This window comes from Hypoxylon fragiforme (assembly GCF_022984875.1).
Source record: "Hypoxylon fragiforme strain CBS 206.31 chromosome Unknown GGS25scaffold_2, whole genome shotgun sequence".
NCBI lineage: Eukaryota > Fungi > Ascomycota > Sordariomycetes > Xylariales > Hypoxylaceae > Hypoxylon > Hypoxylon fragiforme.
Genome location: NW_026054757.1, coordinates 1,712,237 through 1,734,474, shown reverse-complemented (window position 1 = coordinate 1,734,474; position 22,238 = coordinate 1,712,237). Strand labels below are relative to the sequence as shown.

Genomic DNA, 22,238 nt, shown 5'->3' with positions numbered 1-22,238 from the left:
TCAAGGATCCAGAAGTTACAGAAGTACTTGCACCTATTCGATCGCTGGCACCATGGCGGCTGACCAGCACCTCCTCGAATATTTCACTGCTATGGATAACCAAGGGAACGTCGTCGTCAAAGGTAGGCGATAGTTTTCAGATGGATATTGCATTCATTGATTAATCGGCTAGGACAAATATAACTTTGGCTAACTTGAATGTATCCTCAGAGCCGCCGAAGTTCGATCTTGATCTATATATCTCCAACTACAAAGGTTCGTTCTCTAGTTGCTAGTTCATGTCTTGCTTCTCTTGTATCTGACTCATTCCAACAGGTAGAACCCGTTTCGATAGACTACTACTGATCGGCCAATCTTCCGTTCCTCTATGTGTAGATGCCCTGAAGGCCGCTATAGCCGAAGCGAAGGGTGGAGTGGACATTCAGCGATACCGCGATGCTTGGGAGTGTATTCGAATTGCTGCTCCTAACGAGCCCGAGGCCAAATGGGATGACCACTGGGTATTATCGACTGAAAAGGCGAATAAATCGAAGACCCAACGACTTGAGCAAGAGTTGAAGGGTTATAAGAACAACTTGATCAAGGAAAGCATAAGGGTATGGATTTATATCTCGGGAAACTAAAGCATCGAGACACTATGTGCTAACAGGTTCAGATCGGCCATCGCGATCTTGGTGAACATCTAGAGGCAATTGGGGATCTTAGTGCCGCCTCTGATACGTACTATAAGATGCGACCTGATGCTAGCACTCATTCTCATATACAAGACATAAGCAAGCACGTTATGGGTGTGATGATACAGCGACGGGAGTGGGCATCTATATTGTCCAGTATCAACAAAACGGCAGGGATTAACGTGACCAACGAGGAGATGGCTGCGGACCAACCTTACTACAAGGTCGTTGCTGGTCTGGCACAACTCGGCTCTACCAAGTACTACGAGGCTGCCAAATGCTTCCTTGAGGTTGGAGAACCAGCCCTCTTCCATCGATACAATAACATTGCCACCCCCAATGATGTCGCCACTTACGGTGGACTTCTCGCCCTTGCTTCGATGGATCGATCCAAGTTACAGTCTCAAGTCTTGGACAACTCTGGCTTCCGCATGTACTTAGAACTGGAGCCTCATATCCGCAAGGCTATCTCTATGTTCATCAGCGGAAGATACGCGCCATGCTTGGCAATCCTCGAATCTTATCGGAATGACTACCTTCTCGACATTCATCTTCAGAAGCATGTTTCCGTGCTGTACTCGCAAATCCGTGACAAGTGTATTGTCCAGTACGTTTACCCATTTTCGTGCGTCACTCTTGACAATATGAACGCGATATTCGCCAAGCCCGGAGAGTCTATTGAGAAAGAGCTTATCGACATGATTAAACGCGGCATTTTAAATGCTCGAATTAACACCATCGACAAGGTAAGTCAAGTTGTCGTTGTTGAATGTAGACTCATTACTAAGCCTTTAATCCAGCTTCTTAGCACTGTCTCTTCCAACGCCCGGGTTGATATGCAACGGGAAGCTCTCCAGAGCATCAAGCTTTACGAACAAGAAGTCATAGAACGACTTCGACGAATGGGCATCACAGCAGCCAATCTCGATGTCAAAGGTCTTCAAAAAGGAGGCGGTGGGGGAGCGGGTAACCTCCCTGGCGTGGGCGAGATCTGGGCGGACGATGCTAGAAGACCACTGAACTCGGCCGATGCGATGGCTTAGAGGGCACGATTACAACGGCGAAAGTAAGAGAATTATACTCGAGTAGACGAACAAAATAGGGGGCGGTTCACTTTCCAAAACGCAGATTCGGAGGACTCCGCCAAAAATAAATATATCATGCACCGAGTAGCATGATATGGCTTATGAATGGAAGCACGCCTATGATCATAGGAGTTGCTAGGATAGGGAGGCGTCACGGAACATTTGCGATAAGAGTCCTTTGGGGAAGGCTTTACGAGGCTGGGTTGGTTTGCTGATGAGGATGGCGTGCATATGAAATTCATGAAAATACCCGACTAGGTACTGCTGGGTTTCCCAGCTGCGTGCGCTCCGCAACTACATAGGGTACAAAGTACCAGTGCAATTCTATTTTAATCATTCTACCCCATCAACTGTCTAATATCTTCAGGTGGCCAACGCACTTGTGCAAACGTGAGACACCGCTTGATGCTCTGCAAGTACTTCCTCGTGACCTCGTCACTCATGATGTGCCCCCGTTCTCCATTATGCAGCTTCTCGCGCGCGCTTCGCTCGTGGATACCCACCATCGTAACGCCGATAGGCCACGCCGCCTTGCCGATGCTCAGACGCAGGTACCCGTCGTTGGCGTCGACGTACCGCCGGTCCTGCGCCGCCTGCACGATCTCCACGACGGGTTTCAGGATGTCGTCCTCCAGCTCGCCCTTCTCGAACTTGCGGAACAGGGGCACCATGTTGTCGCGGCTCGAGACCATGGCGTTGACGGCGGCTTTGGCGGCGAATGTGTCGCGCTGCTGGGACTCCCGCGCCAGCGCGGCCTCCCACTCGCGCAGCACCATCGTGAAGTACGAGGCCAGCTGCCGGAACAGGTACAGGCGCCCGGCCTTGTCCTGCGGTATGGTGCCCGACACCTTCATGTCCTTCTCCTCGACCAGCTGCAGCGTCGTCGGGATGGGGCCCGTGGTGACGACGGTGGTGAGGCGGCGGTACCGCCGCAGCCGCGCGCGGTGCGTCTCCCCGAACAGCGTCGCCGGCGCCCCGATCTCCCGCAGCTTCGCTATCAGCTTCTCGTCCGGGATGTCCTCGTCTGCGCCCACGTCCCCGTCCTGGCTGCCCTCCCGGTCCTCCTTGGGTAGTTCCGGCAGCCCGAGACGCTTCCGCCGCTGCCGCTCCTCGGCTGCCGCTTGCTCTTCGCGTCGCCGCCGTGTCTCCTCTTCGAGGCGCCGCCGCTTGTCTTCCCGCGCTCGCGCTTCGTCGGCGGCTTCTTCCTCGCGCTTGCGCTTCTCGAGGACTTTGGCGGCCCGTTTTTCCTCGAGGGCTCGTTGCGAGGCGAGGTAGGCGGCTTCGCGTGCGGCTTCGGCTTCGGAGCGGCGGATGTATTTCTTGGGAGGGGGGGTGTTGTTGTCGTTGTCGTTGTCGGGATTGGAGGTGGTGGTGGTGGTGGTAGTGGTGGGTGTTGCTGGTTTCGCCTTGGCGATTTCTTTCGACATTAGGGATGCGAAATCCATTTTGAAAGAGTCGGTGTTTCTCAGTGTAGATGGAAGGTTTTCTTTCTTTTCTTTTTGATCAAAAGTCTTCTGTATGATTGGAGGTTGGTATTTGTGGTTTGTCTGGATAGAGAATCTTGGGTTAAATGATGAATTGGGTGAGTTGGCGAGCGCTGTAGCATGTACTGTACAATACCTAGAAAGAGTACTAGTAGTAGTACAGCATTTGAACTTTTTAACGATGTCAGCAGATTTATTATGACAAAAACATCGGTATCCATACGGTGGTATCCATACGGCGGTACCTGGTTACATCACTAAAGACTTCTAGCCGCTGATTTATGCTGCTACTGCTCATCAGGGGTATTGAAGGTGGGGTCCCTAAACCTTATTTAACATGGATGGTTGCGGTAACATTGAACCCTACAACTAGTACGTCGCCTTTTCTTTGATCTTATCGGTGAAGCTTGCGAGCTCCCGTCCGTTAACTTTCTTTTGCACCAATAATTGAGCGTGCAACTTTCATAGCTGAAATCCAAGAATCCACGACTCACCAACTCACCAACTCACAAACAACAACACATTTTAGTGTTCTCCAGATCTCCAGATTTTTAAGGAATTTTCATTATACATCAACCATGAATTAAAAGTCTTCACTGAATATACCCAAAGGTGCTATTTGGGGGAGAAGTGATAGACACAATCGCCACAATCGCCATGAACCGTCACACTACACCACCTTTTATGCTGCGGCTGTTCTATCGAACTGGCGCGTTTCACAGGCAAGTATTGTTCCAAGTCCCGATATCAACAATTTCTTTCCGAGACAATGCATATTGTCTATATATCATATACATCATTCTCTTTACACAGTACCTAGGTACATACATGCTCGAGTATGTCGCTTATACTGTTTATAAATCCTAGACCCGATGAATTCACCACAGAACGTCTCCCGCCACACATAGGTATACATGCTTGGAACGATAGCACCTTAACCGAGCTCACCTACATCATTGCTGCCGCAAAGCCCAACCTGATCCCCAACCCGGCAGTTGGCACCCGTGTAGCCTTCCGTCTCATCTTCCCAGACACACGTACCAATGCCGCAGGCCAGACCACTGCACGATACTCGGTGAAGGACCTGGGCAGCGTGGTGATTGGTGATGGGTATCGAGGACTCGACCCCGAAGATATAGATGAGGAGAAGAAGCTTGATACCGAGGGCGACAAAACCCTGCTGGAAGCCAGGTTCGTCGTTGGTGACTTCATCTCCTGCGCCATCCTACCTCCCCTTGCCGACGGCTCAGTTGCGCCGACCTCGAGTGCGAGATCAGGTCTTGGTGGCACTTCCAGCGAGTCTAGAGCTATGGTAGGACGTCCACCCGGCAACATGTTCGGGGCGAGGGAGCGAGAGAATGGGAATCCCCGATCTGCGAGGGATAGAAATAGCGGAAGAGGGTACGATAGATTCGGAAATCGGAGCGTTATACCATCGGGAGAGTGGCGGAGGGGTGAACGTTTACCCGAACCCCCAGCTGCTGGGCGAGGTAGAAGAGAAGGACGATATTGAAATAATGGCCGTGGTAAAATTGAAAAGTGCCCCCCCACTTCCACTGCCTCTCCCTTTTCAATAGGTGGTCAGGATCAGGAGGGATGAGACCAACTGGGCTCGATGGTAAACCAAAATCGAAAAACAAAAAAAGAAGAAATTGGTTGTACATGTTGCTCTATACCTATGGATCTGTGGCAAAGTGAGTAAGCTACCTTCTACTTCTATCACATCTAGTAGGCTGTAGTCTTACCCCCTGACCTACCAACTACCAACTGCCCAAGTATCCTTTCGGGAAGGTTGGGGTTTACTAACTAGTCATCAGGCAGAGTTGTCTCATCCCAGACAGACGACTCAATGTGTAGATGTCAATTCTCAGTATTCAGCTTGAAGATAGATACCCCCATAGCATTGTTCATGTTCTAGTTTGGCATTTTTTTTTTCTTCGTTTCTGGCAGTATTTTATTGATGCATTTTATGAGTGGTTTACGCATGGATGATTTTGGGGGGGTTGGGATTTTGGTATACGAATGTTTATGCCATATAGCTATGATTCATTATTTAGTAAAGCAGACGATTACTCACGACGTGGCCTATCGTCGTCCATATATGTGTGAAGCTATGCTGCTATGTTTTGCAACTCTTCTTATTTCCTTCAAGTTCCTCGGTAGGTGCAGGTGAGGATTTCTTATACCACGGTAGAGTGAGGTGAGACATCAGAGGATATAAAAAAGGAGGAGCCTTCTAAAAAAAATCAATGTGTAATGGGAGAGCGTTCGTAATAAGATGTTACTAATGATCATCACTCCGTTACTTGTAGCTACTTGTGTAGCATCGAATATGATGAAACTTGGATAGTATGACTACCAAGCTATTTGAAGAATCAGCGGCCGTGTCTTGCAGCGTATCAACGAGACCCTTCGATGGCTGATAGCCTTCACATAGCATGAGCACCAAGAGAGTTTCATAAGCCAAGTTTCTTGTTGCATTATATGAGGCGTTAATTTCATACACAGATGTCCCCATAATGATGGCGTCTTATCGATGTCGGGTTTAGTATTCGACGACCAAGTCACCCCTCCTCTTTGCTCGGAAGTCCCATTTGCCCTATACGTAGGTCGCGCGTCAGTGAATCTATCCACATATGTATATCCGTGCACATGCGTAGGTATAGGCACCCAGCTTTGCAAGATTGCCTCATATAAATGGTAGATCGGTCGAGCTACTCACATCTGTCTTATATGCAACGATGCCGAGAATGGTGGGTACGAAGACGAGGTACATGAAGGAGATGCGCGCTGTTCTCGGGGTCCAGCGGAAGTATTTGTGTCGGTTCGTCGTCATGTCTATAGCATCGCATCATTGTTAGCAGGCCTATTCCGTGTGTCTGTTGAATGCCTTGCGCACGGTTCAGATCGGCGACGAAGCTTGCGATTCGATATTTTCTTTTTTTTTTAAAAAAGGTGTGTCGGTATAGTTAATACGTACTTCCCAGTTTTTGGATGGCCGGGTCCTGCGCCATTTCTGTCGTCCAATATTAGTTCCTGCTTTCGTATGTGACTACTTTCATATAGTATCGCAAAGTAGAGGTTTTGAGGGGAAGACGTACGGTAGTGCTCTAAGCCAGCCATCTTTGCGACAGATAGGCAGACGCGGCACACTGAGTAGGTTTATGTGGAAGGCTGCTTGCTTGAATGATGTCGAACTGGTTGAGGGTGACTTATTTTAAGACGTCAAGCTTTCAACGTTTGAAGTTCCAATCATGATTGATTGAATTGATTGAGGTGAGTACATTGTACAAGAGCCTGAGGCTTGTGTCATCATAATGTGGGCCACTCAGCCACAATTGAGATAACTAAACCTTGCTATGCATATTCAATAGTTACATACATAGTAGTAACTATCTAACCTAGGATGTATGATCATAGTATGATGTCGTCTTAGTACAACCATCATTTCTATTCTACCAAGGATGCCAAGGAGACCTCGGCAACTTGAAAGCTCTAAAGCTCTAAGCTCTCAGTTAGTTACACTAGATCGAGAAGTTGGGAGAATAAATACAACACGTCTTCCCAGTTATACCTAGGATGAATGTTTCCTTTACTGTGACTACTTTTATTCTTGTTACCTTAAATCTTAAAACTTGATCGAATCCAAGTTTATTCCCCCAAGTCATAAACCGCATCTTTGAACATGGCCGACGACCAAGCCAAAGTTAAGCTCTACTGGTGGGTTCCCTATTTTAATATTGCTCCTCGTTGCTCTCCCGGGCCAGTCAACGTCGAAGTCAGGATTAACGTTCGCGTAGGCTAGAGCGATCTCGTGCTCAAAACATCCTCTGGCTTCTAGAGGAGCTCAATATACCTTATGAGCTCGAGACATTCCGCCGAGTGAATAGATTTGCGCCACCGGAACTGAAGAAAGTTCACCCACTGGGCAAGTCGCCCGTAATCTCCGTAACGCCTCCGGGATCTGCGGAGCCGATCGTCTTGGCAGAGAGTGGGTTCATTACTCAGTACCTTTGCGAACACTTCGGTAGCGAGACCACGATGATGCCTAAGCGCTGGAAAGATGGACAGGAGGGCAAGGTCGGCGGTGAGACTGAGCAGTGGCTTCGGTGGCAATATTTTCTTCACTACGCCGAAGGCTCGTTAATGCCGATGCTGTACCTCGGAATGGTTCTCGGGGCACTAAAGGGGCCGACCGTTCCTTTCTTCCTCCGTCCGATTACGTCTTTAGTGGCCAATCAGCTTATCGCCAAGCTGGTGTTCCCCAATGCAAAGAAACAGCTCGCTTTCTTAGAGCAGCAGTTGGAAACCTCGGGAGGCGATTATCTGTGCGGCCCGGATCTCACGGGAGCGGACGTATTACTAAGCTTCGCGCTCATCACGGCCAAGGACAGCTTTGAGGCCTTTGGGGCTTGGGATGAGGGAGGGCCCAGGAAGTTGTTTCCCAAGTTTTTTGCCTACATTGATAGGCTAGATGCTCATCCTGGACATAAAAAGTCGGTCGAGAAGATCAAGCAGATTGATGAGACCCTGGGCACCGAGTTTCCGGCATAATTAACTCATTTTTGGTAACTTGACTTTGAAGGGGCTTTGTCAACGTATCCTTCAGCCTCTTTTTTTCCCCTCGATTTTTTATACTACTTTTTTATACTACTAACCTACAGTAGTAGTATGTAAAGAGAGATATCTACATAGTATGATACAGAACCATATTGTATTACTGTATATTAATAGGTACGGGGATCATGGTTCAAGTCTGGCGCTTGCAGTAGCGGTCAACTTAATCTTTCGTCATTCCCGGCTCTGTACGACTAATCAAACAACCAATCTCCCATCAAGGAAATAAGCCAGCCAGCTAGCCAGCCAACTTGCCTTCCTGCCCTATTCGAAGTCTATTATGGCTGTGGCGTTATATTCAATGATTTCTCCACAATGTCCACATTGTATAAAGATCCACATATGTAATTATGTACGAATAAAGCATATTATGACGTCTTTAGATAGTAAACGTTCAGCCTTCTTTTTATTTCCCGCAGCTTTTCACCGCCCAATTTGGCGATGTTTTTTTTTAGTGACATCGGAGTGTTTGGACCACATGCAATACATGGTAGGCACAACTTTTGATCCTCGGGAAACCACAAAGACAACAATGAACGTTGAACATAAAGAGACTTAATTAGTCTTCAGTCTTCAGAAGGTCTAGGAAAGCACGTACGTGTCATAAAGTTAATTACTTACCTACGCATGTACTACTAGGTACATACATCGGTACCTAAGTGGACTACATACATACACACATACATACATAATACTAGGTAGTAAGTAACTACGGCGTAGTAGTAGGCTGCTTATTATATGGATGTATTAGTTAGGCCCAACCTTGAATAAACCGTTAGACCCCTAACCTTAGAACTCTCTTTTCTTTCGATTCAACCCTTTTCTTTTCCTCACATGCAATTATAACTATGGGAACTTCAATGTGTGCTGCCTAACGCAAGGAGGTTCATGCGAAGACACAAAGGCCCAAAGGCCCAAAGACCCAAAAGACCCAGAACTGTTCTATTATTATTACCTTCGATAGCGTCAATACATCTTATTCGGTAACCCGTTCTGACCCGTCCACGGATTAGCGTGCACTACCGAATCTCCGGCCATTCATCCCCGAGTCACGAGCTTACCTATCTACCTAGGCAGTTAACTGGGTTGTTAATTGTTTGAAGAGATTCGAGTTCCGTTAACAATTATCTTCCCCGGTGCTTCCGGTTATGCAGCCCAACAAATCATCAACACCGTGAATTAACAATTTATCTACTTATCCAATGCAACGCCTACGAATCTCTGTTAGCAACATCAACCTTGGTGATTTTAACCATCTTCGGAGGTTTATTAGGTAGTCCATGATATCGGATTGGCTTGATTAGCATCATTGGCTTTTGATTGGGCAGTATGGCCACTACACCGACACGCCAACCACGGGTATCGCCTTTACCGGCCATACTAGAGCCGCCAAGCCTGGTGATATCAGATGGAGAGGCCTCACCAACCTCCGATAGTGCACCAGATGATGAGCCCTTGTACATCGATCAAGATGATGCCCAGTCCATGATACAGCCGGCGCTGAGCCCAGCAGCCACGCGGCTCACCTTGCCAAAGACACCCGCAGCAGAAAAGGCAGCCGCCTTGGAGCGTCTACCAGGTGGTGGTCTGTTCAGTGTCGCCGAAGGCACAATAACGCCGGAAACAGGAAGCTCGCTGCATTCGCCATCAATAGGCCCGCCAAGTGAATCAGAGGATCAGACAAACGCGGCCAAGGCATCAACGCGTCAAATCAGGGGCTTCTCCCTCGGCCAACTGCCTTCGAGTCAGCAGCCGCCGCAAAGATTTCCATCACCCTGGCTGTCCGGACCAAAGCAGATGGTCGTTCAAAACGAACCTAGCTTGAAGCCTTCATTGACATCTGTGTTTGGACAGAACAAGCACCGCCGCTCTTCGTCTGGGGGTGCTGATGCACTCAAGAGAATACGAGACGCACTTCCATCTATGCCATCCATACCGTCTATATCTCTTCAGTCATTCTTTTCTGGACCTTCGTCGGCAAAGACCATAGGCTCAGATACCAAACGAACTACCCTCTCAAGTAGTGATGTGGCAGAGACAAAGCAGTATGCATCTTTCCTCGCCGAACCGGCTACGCCGAGTTCCAGGAGCATAACTTCATCGACAAATAGGGAATCAGTTATGACCTTACCCATTCGTGCCGACGGTGTTACTGCATTGCCTCGAGCATCCAATCGACCGCGGGCCATGCGAAGGTCTACCTCTGATGAGTCCATGCTTTATCATTCACTATCGCGCGTATCCTCCTTTGGTGATGATGATAGATGGAACGGCATTCGGGAACAGAAGAATAGTAGGCTCAAGGCTATCACGGACAGCTGGGATAGGCCAACGTTTAAACTACCCCAGCTACCAGACATTATTCCCGCTCCGCTGAAGAGAAACTCGCTGTTGGGATTTGATCAGTCAAGCACGTCTCTATCGGATTCTACGCGTGCTTCGCCCAACCTCAAAGCCGGGCCATTGACACCGAAGGATGATAATATGTCGGACTTGGACCGTGCCCTAGAGCTACTAACAGGCGATATAGTGATCATGGGCGGATACCGCGGTTCCGTGCTGAGATCTACAAAGACCAATCGTCAAGTCTGGGTGCCGGTGAAGGTCGGGTTGAATATTCGAAAAGTTAACCTGGAGGTCGGACTAGATGCTGAGGATGAGGAGAGAATGGAGGAAAGTATTTATGCCTCCGGGATGCTCAAAAATATAGGACCGGTCGACATCTCGAAACGATTGTTCAAACGACTGAGAGAAAGTGAAAATGCTAGGACAGGGAAGCTCAGAGTGTACGACTATGGTTACGACTGGCGGCTAAGCCCTCATCTACTCTCACGCAAACTCATCAGCTTTCTTGAGCAACTACCCTCGAACCAGGGGACAGGCCATACGAAGGGCAGCGGAGCAATGGTTATCGCACATAGCCTCGGGGGGTTTATTACTCGTCACGCCATAAATCAACGACCCGATCTGTTCTCTGGTGTGATATTTGCGGGGACTCCTCAGCGATGCATCAATATCTTGGGCCCTATCAGAAACGGTGATGCTGTACTCTTCAACGAGAAGGTCCTGACTGCACAAGTCAACTTCTCTCTAAGGACTAGCTTTATATTTCTACCGGAAGATGGCTTCTGCTACATCAACAAAAATACGGGAGAGCAGTACCCGGTCGATTTTTACAACCCGCAGGAGTGGATCAAGTACTGTTGGAGTCCGTGTATCGAGCCAGCATTACCCCCCTATAAGTCCCGCACCGGTCCACTCAATTCGCTACGAGAGTTTTCCGAGAGGTTGCCGGCGCCCCTGAGAAGTCGAGGAAATAGCGCAGCGAGTGAGTCTAGGTCGCCGTCACGCAACGCCGTCACAGAAGCCGCGCGAAAAATCGAGTTCTCCAACGATCGCACCCTAGCGCCGCAGTTGGGCACGCTACAAGGAGATGCAAGCGCCAATTTGGCCGCTCAGAACCGGCAGCATGAGCAGGACACAGGGGCACGTAGCCGTAATCTAGAGTACTTAACACGGACACTGGCCGAGATCAAACGATTCCGGGCGGAGACAGAGCACCGGCCGGAACATACAGAGGCGAACGTGTATCCTCCACTTGCTGTCATTTATGGGAAGGAGATCCCGACGGTGTGGGCGGTGCATGTAGCTTCCAGAGAGCAGATCGCATGCGCTGACGCGTACGATGACCTCGTATTTCGCAGTGGCGACGGTGTCGTGCTCGCACGTGAGGCCATGCTACCAGACGGGTACGAGCTTGTCAAGGATGGACGCGTCAGTACGGACCGCGGTCATATTACCATGCTGGGTGATTTGGAGGCTGTGGGCAGGGCATTGCTTGCTGTGGTGAAAGGGCGAAGGAAGGGTATTGGACGAGGGGTCGAGAGGCCGGGAGACTTAAGTGTATGAGGCGAAGTATGATGCGTGATGCGTGATACCTGTCTCCTGTGGACTACGGACTACCGTCTGATATTCAAGCTTTAGTTAATCTAGATTGGAAGATATAGACACGGGCAACCAACCGGGACAATAGAAAAAAACAACGATAAATGATGGAAAAACAAGCATGGGCGCATTGAATACCTACCTATTAAGGCCATCGGGGTACATATATTAGCGATGGGAGTCCTGTGTGCTTTCTTTTTATAGGAAAAGGGCACACGCGTGCCTTGTACGTTTGGGTATAAGAAATCTATTCGCATACTATTGGGTATCGACTATTTTCTTGCCTATTCACTTTGCCAACGGAAGTATTTAACTACCGACCTAGCATATATAATATTAGACATATAGAGGGAGTTCAGATATAACCTCCCTGCCTAGATACCTACATAGATACCTATAGAATATTTGTTGCATTGTTGATGATGTATGTATGTGCTCCAGGGCTTTCTCGGAGACGTTGGTCAGGGGTAAATTGGTATCAGATTGGTGTGTGTGTGTTTATGCCGAAAGGGTACCCAGGTATTATATGGGGAAATAGTAAGTTCTTATGTACATGGGACGGATGCAAATACCGGACGGTCTTGAACAAACATAGGTAAGCATCTGCTTTGCCATGTTCGTGCGTGCGTATTTTTCATCTGAATGAATGTTCAGGCTCTGCCCATTGCCTAGAAGCGCTCCCATCATTTGTACGTTGTCTTGGCGTCCGCCGATTATCCGGACTGTGTTCATGTCTCCCGTGATTGATGCTCGCGGATGATGATACGGTTTTGAATCCGGAAAAGCTTCTTTAATACAGGTAGGTATTACATATAATAATACATAAGCAGTAGGGAGGCCTGACTACGTAATACTGTACAATACATTACATTACATACCTCCGGTGGGTTATCGATCCATAATGCCTACCTAGGGAGGCTAGAGTGAAACTTGAGTTCTTACATACATCACGTCACATGCTATGCTCCAAGGCCAGGCCTCCTCCGATCAGAGAAAAACCCCGGCCATGGGCTTGGAAATACATACATAGGTAGGTAACAACTATCAGACCCTTTCCGAGATCTGTCGTCTAGATACAGTACCTAGTTGGTTGTGTTGTAGTAATCCGAATGTGCTGTGAGTAGGGATCCGTGTTCCTCCCCCCCCCCCCCCCCCCCCCCCCCCCCCTCCCCCGGCTCTAATTCAACGAACTCTTAGTGTAGGTAGGTAGCTTGCGGCATAAATCAGCAATCAACGTGTGACGCTGCGGCTTCGCGGCGTTGCGGAGGATTTTGCCTTCTTCTTCTTCTTCTTCGCTTATCGGCCTTCCCTTTCCTCTTCTTGTAGGGGGGCGTCGACATTGGGCCGTGGGATTCGTTGTATGATTTGTGAATCACCTAGAGATTCGGGGGTGCATACACTGCCTATATGTAGGTATATGGGCAGCTGGGGCTATGGAAACGCCCGCCTCATCTATATTCGTAGCTTTCAGCTGTGGGATGTGGGATGATGGGCTTCTGTTGGCCTGGTTGTCCTATGTAGGCCTTCTACACGTGTAGAAGGACGGGATGGAAAGCATGGCTACATACTTATTACGTATGTACTATCTAACTAATAATAGTACTTTTACCATTTAATAGCCGACGGTATCTTGTAGCAGGAGGAATGGCGCTTAGGGATTTTCGCTTCCAGATGGTGGGAGTCTCCAAGCGCGGCATCGAGCCTACTTGTGTCGAGCGTTCCAATAGCGAGTAGGAGCACATGTTTTCCCCTTCCCCTATATTCTTTATTTTTTAAAATTTCTAAGTCCTCAGTCCTCAGTCCTCAGCCCTCTCCTCTATCCCCTATCTCCTATTCCATCTTTCCTAGATGCCTACCTAGGTATGTACAGTAGGTAACTATGTTATAAGAAGATGCAGCCCCCAACCGGCTACCTACATATATATAAAGTATGCAGTGCCCACGACATGCTATTGTAAATCTCCACTGCCGCGCGGCAAACTGCATCGCCCTATGCCTAATCAAGAGGTGTGAGCTTAATTTAGACACAAGAGTAGTATCACCTACAGGTCTGCACAGTTGTACCTATATGTAGTTATTATGTGGTGACTCAAAAAGTCGGGGTTTGAATATGCGGGATGCCCCTCGAAAGCCCAGCTGCTTCCCTCCCTATAATACCTTTGGGTGGGTCTAATATGTAGAATACATACATCACCTATGTATACTAATAGGTAGTAATCCAACGAATTCTCGTCACTATGCACATGGACGTTGAAAGGAGGGATATGCATATGTATGTGGGATGTATGTAGGATGTATGTTGTACGATACAGATAAGCAGGTAGTTGTGCAGACATACAATACAGATATGCGATGATCAAAGACCCTTCATAATATTTTATAATATTTCATCACCAATGGCATCCGCGGAAGATAAGATCTAACTTGGTGAGTCGAGAATGTGAGACAACAAAGTCTCGTAATGTTAAACTTGCACGGCACGGGAGGGACAATTAATAAGAGAAATATTACTACTATTTACTAGGTATCCTAGGTACCCTAGGTACCAATGTACTGAACTGTGGTAGTACAATACATATCGTCACCGGACAAGGATTCTACTCTGGCTTCTTTACTTTTAGGATTGGACACGAGCCAAGGGTTCATGTTTCAACTTTCCAATGGCGCTTACACACCTGAAGCTTTTTTTCTCTTTTCTCTTTTAACATGTACCTATCATACTTGATGTAAATTAACTGAAGCCAACTGAAATTCACATACACAAAATGTATGAGAGAGGAGCACGTGTCTGCTTCTCATCATTTCTATATGGATGATCCCCATTGATGAGGCACCTAGGCAACTGCTACGTACCTAGCGCATGTTAGGTAGTTACATAGTAGTTAGTTAGTTACCTAATTAAGTCAAGTATTGACAATTGTACAATACAATACAATACAGCATAACTATGTACCCTAGCTACCCCAGGTAGAAATCGCATTCTTCACAAAACAAGGGGGAGAAACCGTTGTTTTATCGCCTTCTTAAACTGATGCTGATGTTAATATACTTACTTCACCTCCACATCACCAGTCACTACGCGTACATATGTAGTATTAACTAGTTACAGCACAGAAAAGACGAAGCTATCCATGCCGCAAAAAAAAAAAAAAAAAAAAAAAAAAAAGCTCCCCCTCCCCAAAATTACCCTTGACGACGATCTGTTAGCTTGTGAATGATTTGTTCACGGGCCACCGCCACAAAGAGCTTGCTTGCTTGCTCGTCACTCTCGATGCGGCAGTTCAAGCCGCAATCCCGCCGTCTGGTTTTCTTATTTCCTATTCTAATTGCCCCAGTTCCCCCCTCTCCTCCGGGCCGGAGCTTACAACTGAAACACGACGGCATCTCCAAAGTCAGACGCTTTTATAGACTCGGGAGTTCATGTGATTATTTTCTTCCATGATGGTCAAGGTGTTATTATAGCAAGCCTTTGGTGAATTTACAAATGCTGTGTATACATGACTATGTTGTATATATTATATATTATATATACGATATACATTACCTAGTATGTATGCGTGTATGTATATACAAGGTATGTACGCATTTATCAATCAATACATATGTACTGTACCTAGATTAGGCTGGATTATTCGTCAAAGAGGGGGGTTACTCCTTATGGAATCCTCCCATCTTCATCTTCGATACCTGTAAGTTAGGTAGGTAGTTATACATGCAAATAATACTACAACGATATATCATCTACTACATTGTATGGTATTTTGTTATACCTAGTATAGAATGTAGTAGGCATGCAATGCTATAGCGCTAGAGCAGGAGAAAACATTGAAGTTTCCAAGATTCCAAACGGACGGTGTTCTTTTTCGGGTTAAAAAGTAAGGATCAAGGTACTACATATGTAGTATGTCCATAGTAGTGTGTACATAGTAATGTGTACATACTATGTAATAATCTTCATCTGATCTGACAAAGACCCTAACTTCTAGGCTCTACATATGTAGCAACAAACATCCATGCCGACCTACAACTTGCGCTAGTCTGGGTATAGTAGCTTCACCTGAATTCACCTGAAAATCGATGTTGCAGTCGTATACGACCAGACCAGGTGGACCATGCGGCAACATTTTTGGACGAGTGGGATACTCAACTGGATGTATGAATGGATGGATAGACGGATGGACTAATGGATCACATCCATCATCATTCAACCCTTTTCCTGTCCCTTCATGTCCCCTTGTAGACTAACAATATACCTCGCCTAGGAACCTCGCCGACCTGTGTGACGTGACTGGGCGAATAACAATCTTGAATCGTCCCAGCCGAGAGTTGATCCAGCACCTCGCATTTCAATAGTTTGTGTAAATCTTCTAGGTTACTACTAGTAGTAGGGCCAAATGAATTCGATTGGGGTTTGACCTTCCATCACCTTTTCTCGTTCTGCTGTTCCTTTTTGCCCCCTTTCGCCCAAGTTATCTACTCTTACATACTAATGACTAACTGACCTATGTATGCGATGGGCTGCGATGGGCAGGCTTAGTTAGTTGCAAAGTTGTTGCTGCCAGTACATAGTAGAACAGAGAAGGGGAAAATACATAAAAATAATAATAAAACAGCTACCGTAATTCCAGAATTTCAGAAATTGATCGGTGGCGTAGGATTCAATCATCCAATCATCCAATCATACTCAAGACAATCATCCCTTGGACTGGGATTTAGATGGCTTAGGCGGGTTGCTAAGCATCAATGTAAAACAAACTACGGAGGCAGAGCAACGGGGCTCCATTTCTTGGCTGGCCAGCTGGGCCCTCCATCCATCGTCAGATTCCCGAGAAAGGAAACAGTTCCACAAAACCTTCTATTTCCCTGACCGTTCACGAGAACATGGTACCCACCAGTTGCTCCTCGCCGCCGCCTAAACCGGGGGAAGGACGAAAGCTTCTACAAGCGCATATGTAATACGTACATACTTATTTTCTGTTTGGTAAATTCTGCATGTGGCGACTATGTTGTTGTGGGTTCAAAAGGGTCAGAAAAAAAAAACAAGAGAGGAAGAAGAAAAGAAGAGAGACAGCAGAAACGGAAGAAGAGGATTCCACTTAGTTGGGTTTCACCATGCAGCCTGAATTGCTGCTCGTTTGTTTCTTGTCGCATCTAGACCAACATTGAAATACAGTACAAGTTAGGGAATACTTACCTACCTACATTGTCATAAGGGGATACATAAGATAGGAGAAAGGGGGAGAGGAGGGGGAGAGGGGTGTAAGACAGCCCAAAGATGTCATGTCTATCGCGTTGATTAGTTTCCCATTCGTTTTGGAATTCGTATGTATGTATGTATGGATGTATGTATGTCTATGTATAATATATAGAAGCAATGGCGCTGATAGGTAACAACATTGAACATTTGAAGTTCTACATTAATAATACTATGTAATATCAGTTTATCATTGATAATTTGATAGCTAATTATTGTATTGTACCTACATACATAATGTCATTGTCATGGTGCCTGGTCATGGACATGGGTCGTAAGTTGTGCATGCCTGCCTACATACATCAGTATTGACTTCATTACCTACGTTAGCTACACTACGCAGAATACATAGTAAATTCAATTCAAGACTTTCAAAATTCACGTACCCTAGGTACCTACATATGTAGGTCCTAGGCAGGGTACATATGTACCTTCGAGACGTTTGTCGGAGCCCACACTTATCTCACACACTATTTGTGTCAACTGTGTTCCCCTTTCATAAATCGCGATTGGGAGAGGATTTTGAATCTCTAGTGTCTACCTGGCACACTAGCGTGCAGGGCCATCCACAGGTCCGTGCTAGTTATAAACTTGGAAACTTGTAGCGTATTGGTATGTAGTTATGTAGTTAATGGATCAATGATGTATTGTACCTAGGTTATGCTAGTTAGTACCTACTTAGCAGCCTACATACGTGTATTCAATGTTCAAATGTTGTAGGTACTAGTACTAGGTACTCTAATACACCCGACATCATCCCAATACATACACCCAAGGGAGCTGCAGGGCAGGACTGTCTGTGCTTCTGGAAACGCCCTCTTGTCCCTGAAGGATACCCGCTAATAACATGGGAGGTCGGCCCATCAGAACTGCCCCTCTTTCCGCCTCGAAACACTTCCTGACCCTTCCCTTCCTTCGAACCTTAACCACTAACTTACCTACCCTATCTACAACTTATTACACTAACTAACCTACATACTTGCACTAAAATACCCTACCCTACATACCTTAATTCCCATCCATACTTTTTTTCACACTTGTCCCTTCGTCGAGTCCTTTCGCTTTCGCTACAATTCTTTCCTCACTCTATAATCTTCCTTCCCTTTGCCAGTTTCCCCATTTCTCATTCCCTTTTTCACTTACTAAAACAAAAAGAAGAAAATTCTCTTCGAGGGGAAAGAGTCTCGTTTGCCATCGTATATACCATCTACTGCATATCTCCAATTTACTCGAGCCTCGCGCTGTGTCGTTCGAATATTCTGAATCTCCCAGTTTTCTCGTTCTTCACCCCCTCCATTCAAGCCATATTTTTTTTTTGGTATTCGTTCAACACCCAACGCCGTAGTAATACGTTGATTTCCATCGATCAGCAGCCATTCAGCCATAGCGATTCGCTCGTTTTGTGTTCCGAGTGCCCATTTCAGCCCATCAAGAAATTCCGAGCATCGCCTGCAACTTTCGTCCTGTGTATCGGTACGATATTGAGAAGGATCATTAAAGAGAAAAGAGCTGGGGCGCGTTCGTTAATAACCATAGTCGATCTGAGAGAAGATATTGATCAAGTCAAGATTAAGACTGAACAAGAGCAAGAGCAAGAACAATTCGTAGTGACCTAAAACCGGAAAAGGACAGACAAAGGAGAGGTCGAACCAAAATATCTCGGATCCGATCTCCAGGAGCAACCTTCGAGCCGATTATCGAATCGAAATATCGACCACATCCGAATATCTAGGTGACCGGGATTTTCCCTCCATCCCATCGACATATTATATTATCAGCAATTGGCTGCAAGACTATACGTTCGACACCAGTCTAGATTTAATCCGTACGGTTCAAGGCCTGAGAAAGAATCACAAACCCGATACAAGTACTGGATCGGTTGCTTACTCGGGAGCTGAAGTGTCTTGACCCAATTCTGATTTTTCCTGCTCTGCTTGATTGGCAAGCTAAGGTAATTCAACTCATCTTGAGGAATTAATAGGTTAAATCGAGCCATTAATCAACTACTGGCGCGTTTGGCACACAAGCCCACCTACCAACCAATACGAAGTCGGATAGATAGAGAAAAAGGACAAGGCTATCGCTACTGGCCACAAGCATTTGCAACAATAATCGGGGCCCAATACCGAATTTTCTGCAACTCCGGCCTGCAAGAGCGCAGAAGCGCTAAGTTGAAGGAGGACACAAAAGTGCGCCTCATCTTTGTTCAATCTATTTCGCTGACGTCTGGAGCGTCTTTTCCCTGTCCCATCGCTGCAACGCTTCCCATACCTTGCGCTCATTTATATCGTTGCTGCCAACTCCCGCGTGGCGCATCAGCCATTTCAGCCGGGAATAAAATAAGAGAGGATCGGCGACAAGCGATCAAGGAAAAGGGAAAGTAGGGAGAAAACTCAATCCCAAACTAACATCATCGTACCTGGAATTTCCATATTAAGAAAAAGCTTGAGCTTTTTCGTACATACAAAACTTTGCATCATGAGCGCGGCGATCGCTATGGCCCCTTCCCCGGCTCCCCACGATAGACCGACTTATGCTGAGTTGGCTCCTGCGACCAGCGCTGCGGGTACCACATCTTCTATGATGACTGGAACTGCCGCTGCGCCGGTCTCATCACCTTCCGTCCCACGCACTTTGGCTGCGATTTCGGGCACACCGAATGCCAATACTTGTACTTCTACATCGCAACGAACTACCAGCCGAAGTCCCACAAGATCGGCCGCCCAGACTGCGGCAAAGTCTTCCCCTCCAAGCGCGTAAGTACCTTTTATTCCAAGTTTTCTTTTTCGTCTTGCATCAATCCTTCAATCCGTCATAAATCCATCCATCATCACACAAGACGAAAAAGAAAAGTGAAAAAAAAAATAGAAAATAGAAGTCTTCTATCACACATTATATTCCTTTTAGTTTATCTAAATACATTAATGTAAATAAATCTAACAACTATTTTGCCATAGCACTCGAAATGTGTCGGGCGGTTCTGCGCCAAAGATCATCGTGAAGAAGGAGCCTGGGTCTCCAGGTATCCCGACCACCCGGCATCGTCCGCGAAAGCTGGATCTCTCCAAGAACACAATCACCGGGTCGGGCGCTGCAACAGCACGCCCGGCATTAGGAAGAGAAGGGCTCGGCATTCAGGAGGTCGGCATAGCGTGCTTATCGCCTGGCTTCGTCACCCAAGATCCCGTAATGAAGGAACATTTACAACAGAGCATGAATGTCAGAGAGCAGCAACGTCGTATTATTGAGGCCAGACTGCAACAGCAATCCGCCAAGGGTGATGGTCCCGATACTGGAAGAGAGAAGGACTCTATTTCTCAATTTGCCGCAAAGACCCCAGGAATGTCTCGACGAAACAAGGCCCCTCCGGGGTTGAGCATTGTAGCGCCGTCCCACGAGCAGTTCGCCAACGAGCGGGTTATCCAGTCCGCACCTTTGGGACAGACATTTACTGGCCGCCATAACCCGCAGCCCCTAACTCGACACCTTACCAACCAACCTTCCAATCTGTCGAGCACATCCCATATTCACCACATTCCCGCCCACCAAACGGCCAATCGTCTGCCCCCAATCTCCGATGTGTTTGGCAACCAGGGGCTCTCATCGCATTCCGACCCAAACAACCGAGCGTTGTATCCTGGCTCGAGCCACAGACCATTGGCTTCGCCGGGCCATCCGCCGCCGGCTCCATCACAACCACCCATGTCGGGTCGCCCTCGAGATTACAAGTCAGCAGAAGAAGTGCAGCATGAATTGTCCGGTGGTAGACCAGAGTTACTACCCAAGCTCGTCCACTACACGGGACACCAACCCCCCACGCCCCCATCACCCCGAAATGGGCCGGGACCCTTGGATGCGGGCCGAGGTACGAGCAGGAGAAGAACTCGTGCCGAGTATGAAGAGGGAAGCAGTCCACCTCTTGGTCATGGTCCTGCAGCGACGCGGAGGGGGCCGTTTGGGGCTGGCCGGGATAGTCCCGAGACACAACGACAGAAGCGGGAAGAGTTCCTAAGGTTATGTGAGAGAGCTTGGGATCTGTTTCACTCATGAGGACTTGGCGATCATCTTCTCAGGATGGATCAGGTTGTTTTTTGTTGCAACTTCACGAATTTACGCTACACCACGGCCCGAAATACATACCGCCATATTCGTATATCAGCCCCGTGGAGGATTTTTGGGAGGCAAAAAGAATGGTTTTGCTGACGGGTAAAGTCTTAGACCTAGGACTTGATGCCCTGTTTGCCAACAATCTCACGCATGTGGCCTTGTTTCGTGGCGTGAGCCATTCATGTGCCGGATAGGGGTGGTGACTGGGGGGATCTAATGTCTAAGCAGTGCTAGCTCCGCGATTCAGATGGCGGCGTTGAGCACAAGGGCTGCAGAGGGCATGCTAGCTATAATTAGGCACCGGGGCTCATGTAAGATGCCTCATCTCTTAGGGTCTGGATGACCAGTATCCAGTGTTAGCAGAAGAGTGAAGGTGCTGCTAATTTTTCCTTTGTCATTGTTGGGGGGGTATGTGATGCTTTTTGTCTTTTTCTGGGAGGTGAATTCAGCTTCACCGAGTTCGTTGGCGCAGAGGAGAAAGCATGAAGTATGACGAGCGATACATCTGTGGAGGGCTGGGATGAAGCAGATGCCGGGCCATAAGGGGCAGGCCGAGGGAGGGGAAAGGAACATGTATTTATTCAAAACCGTGGAAATCGGTAGCCAGACAAACAGGGCTCGTGGGTAGGAGGTCGGTATGACTCGAAAAAGGAGTCTGGGACTAAAGGGGGGAAGGGGGGGGTTCTGGTAATAGGTACATAATACGGCTCTTTCTAACAAGATTCTCAATGTTAAAACTAATTCATGGACGCCAGAATGTGCGGAAACAGCTGCTCAGGTTTGATGGTATGTTATATCTACCTAGGTACGTAAGTGCCAGGAGGTATTAAATGCTACATGATATCAATAACGTCTTCCTTCCATGTTCCGGAAGAATTACTTCCTTCCACCTTCATATCCCCCATCTTTATATCTTCCGTAGTCTTGACACCAAGCACCCATGCCAATTCTCTCGAAGGCTCCCTTGACACGACAAGGTGTCTTTAATAACATGAACCACGTCTCTTGATTCCATAAACAGCGATAATCTTTACATTACCCCCCGAGCCAGCAAGAGGCCCCGGCATCATCT

The 22,238-nt window shown here is 47.4% G+C and overlaps 7 protein-coding genes across 7 annotated transcripts; 5 read left to right on the top strand and 2 right to left on the bottom strand.

The window, feature by feature from the left end:
- Window positions 1-52: 52 nt before the first annotated feature.
- On the top strand, window positions 53-1,717 carry GGS25DRAFT_518163 (26S proteasome subunit RPN7-domain-containing protein; the record flags this gene model as incomplete). Its single annotated transcript, XM_049263495.1, has 5 exons — window positions 53-122; window positions 211-255; window positions 316-596; window positions 656-1,420; window positions 1,475-1,717. 5 exons carry the CDS (start codon window positions 53-55, stop codon window positions 1,715-1,717), a joined length of 1,404 nt encoding a protein of 467 aa, XP_049120037.1.
- A 190-nt stretch (window positions 1,718-1,907) lies between these two features.
- Window positions 1,908-3,515, bottom strand: GGS25DRAFT_120394 (uncharacterized protein). The gene has a single exon (XM_049256123.1). It carries the CDS (start codon window positions 3,202-3,204, stop codon window positions 2,098-2,100), a length of 1,107 nt encoding a protein of 368 aa, XP_049120036.1. The 5' UTR covers window positions 3,205-3,515; the 3' UTR covers window positions 1,908-2,097.
- Window positions 3,516-3,593: 78 nt separating this feature from the next.
- On the top strand, window positions 3,594-5,323 carry GGS25DRAFT_475495 (Sin3 associated polypeptide p18-domain-containing protein). The gene is made up of 2 exons (XM_049259714.1): window positions 3,594-3,965; window positions 4,111-5,323. Exons 1-2 carry the CDS (start codon window positions 3,901-3,903, stop codon window positions 4,754-4,756), a joined length of 711 nt encoding a protein of 236 aa, XP_049120035.1. The 5' UTR covers window positions 3,594-3,900; the 3' UTR covers window positions 4,757-5,323.
- Window positions 5,324-5,788: 465 nt separating this feature from the next.
- On the bottom strand, window positions 5,789-6,366 carry GGS25DRAFT_518160 (NADH:ubiquinone oxidoreductase 6.6kD subunit; the record flags this gene model as incomplete). The annotated part of the gene is made up of 4 exons (XM_049263494.1): window positions 5,789-5,842; window positions 5,966-6,081; window positions 6,224-6,259; window positions 6,345-6,366. The coding sequence occupies 4 exons, from the start codon at window positions 6,364-6,366 to the stop codon at window positions 5,789-5,791; spliced, it is 228 nt and encodes a 75-aa protein (XP_049120034.1).
- A 285-nt stretch (window positions 6,367-6,651) lies between these two features.
- GGS25DRAFT_475492 (glutathione S-transferase) lies at window positions 6,652-8,272 on the top strand. Its single transcript, XM_049259713.1, has 2 exons — window positions 6,652-6,963; window positions 7,044-8,272. Exons 1-2 carry the CDS (start codon window positions 6,929-6,931, stop codon window positions 7,795-7,797), a joined length of 789 nt encoding a protein of 262 aa, XP_049120033.1. The 5' UTR covers window positions 6,652-6,928; the 3' UTR covers window positions 7,798-8,272.
- A 356-nt stretch (window positions 8,273-8,628) lies between these two features.
- Window positions 8,629-12,218, top strand: GGS25DRAFT_475491 (uncharacterized protein). Its single transcript, XM_049259712.1, has one exon. It carries the CDS (start codon window positions 9,190-9,192, stop codon window positions 11,767-11,769), a length of 2,580 nt encoding a protein of 859 aa, XP_049120032.1. The 5' UTR covers window positions 8,629-9,189; the 3' UTR covers window positions 11,770-12,218.
- Window positions 12,219-19,439: 7,221 nt separating this feature from the next.
- On the top strand, window positions 19,440-21,298 carry GGS25DRAFT_120209 (uncharacterized protein). The gene is made up of 2 exons (XM_049256122.1): window positions 19,440-19,815; window positions 20,017-21,298. The coding sequence occupies exons 1-2, from the start codon at window positions 19,538-19,540 to the stop codon at window positions 21,107-21,109; spliced, it is 1,371 nt and encodes a 456-aa protein (XP_049120031.1). The 5' UTR covers window positions 19,440-19,537; the 3' UTR covers window positions 21,110-21,298.
- Window positions 21,299-22,238: the final 940 nt, after the last annotated feature.

Excerpts from the sequence above, each read along its gene's own strand:
- GGS25DRAFT_120394 (XM_049256123.1), bottom strand. The coding sequence starts at position 3,204 with ATGGATTTCGCATCCCTAATGTCGAAAGAAATCGCCAAGGCGAAACCA.
- GGS25DRAFT_475495 (XM_049259714.1), top strand. The coding sequence starts at position 3,901 with ATGAACCGTCACACTACACCACCTTTTATGCTGCGGCTGTTCTATCGA. Across the intron at positions 3,966-4,110 it reads CGAACTGGCGCGTTTCACAG|ACCCGATGAATTCACCACAG; the intron begins GCAAGTATTGTT and ends TATAAATCCTAG.
- GGS25DRAFT_475492 (XM_049259713.1), top strand. The coding sequence starts at position 6,929 with ATGGCCGACGACCAAGCCAAAGTTAAGCTCTACTG. Across the intron at positions 6,964-7,043 it reads GCCAAAGTTAAGCTCTACTG|GCTAGAGCGATCTCGTGCTC; the intron begins GTGGGTTCCCTA and ends ACGTTCGCGTAG.
- GGS25DRAFT_475491 (XM_049259712.1), top strand. The coding sequence starts at position 9,190 with ATGGCCACTACACCGACACGCCAACCACGGGTATCGCCTTTACCGGCC.
- GGS25DRAFT_120209 (XM_049256122.1), top strand. The coding sequence starts at position 19,538 with ATGAGCGCGGCGATCGCTATGGCCCCTTCCCCGGCTCCCCACGATAGA. Across the intron at positions 19,816-20,016 it reads AAGTCTTCCCCTCCAAGCGC|CACTCGAAATGTGTCGGGCG; the intron begins GTAAGTACCTTT and ends ATTTTGCCATAG.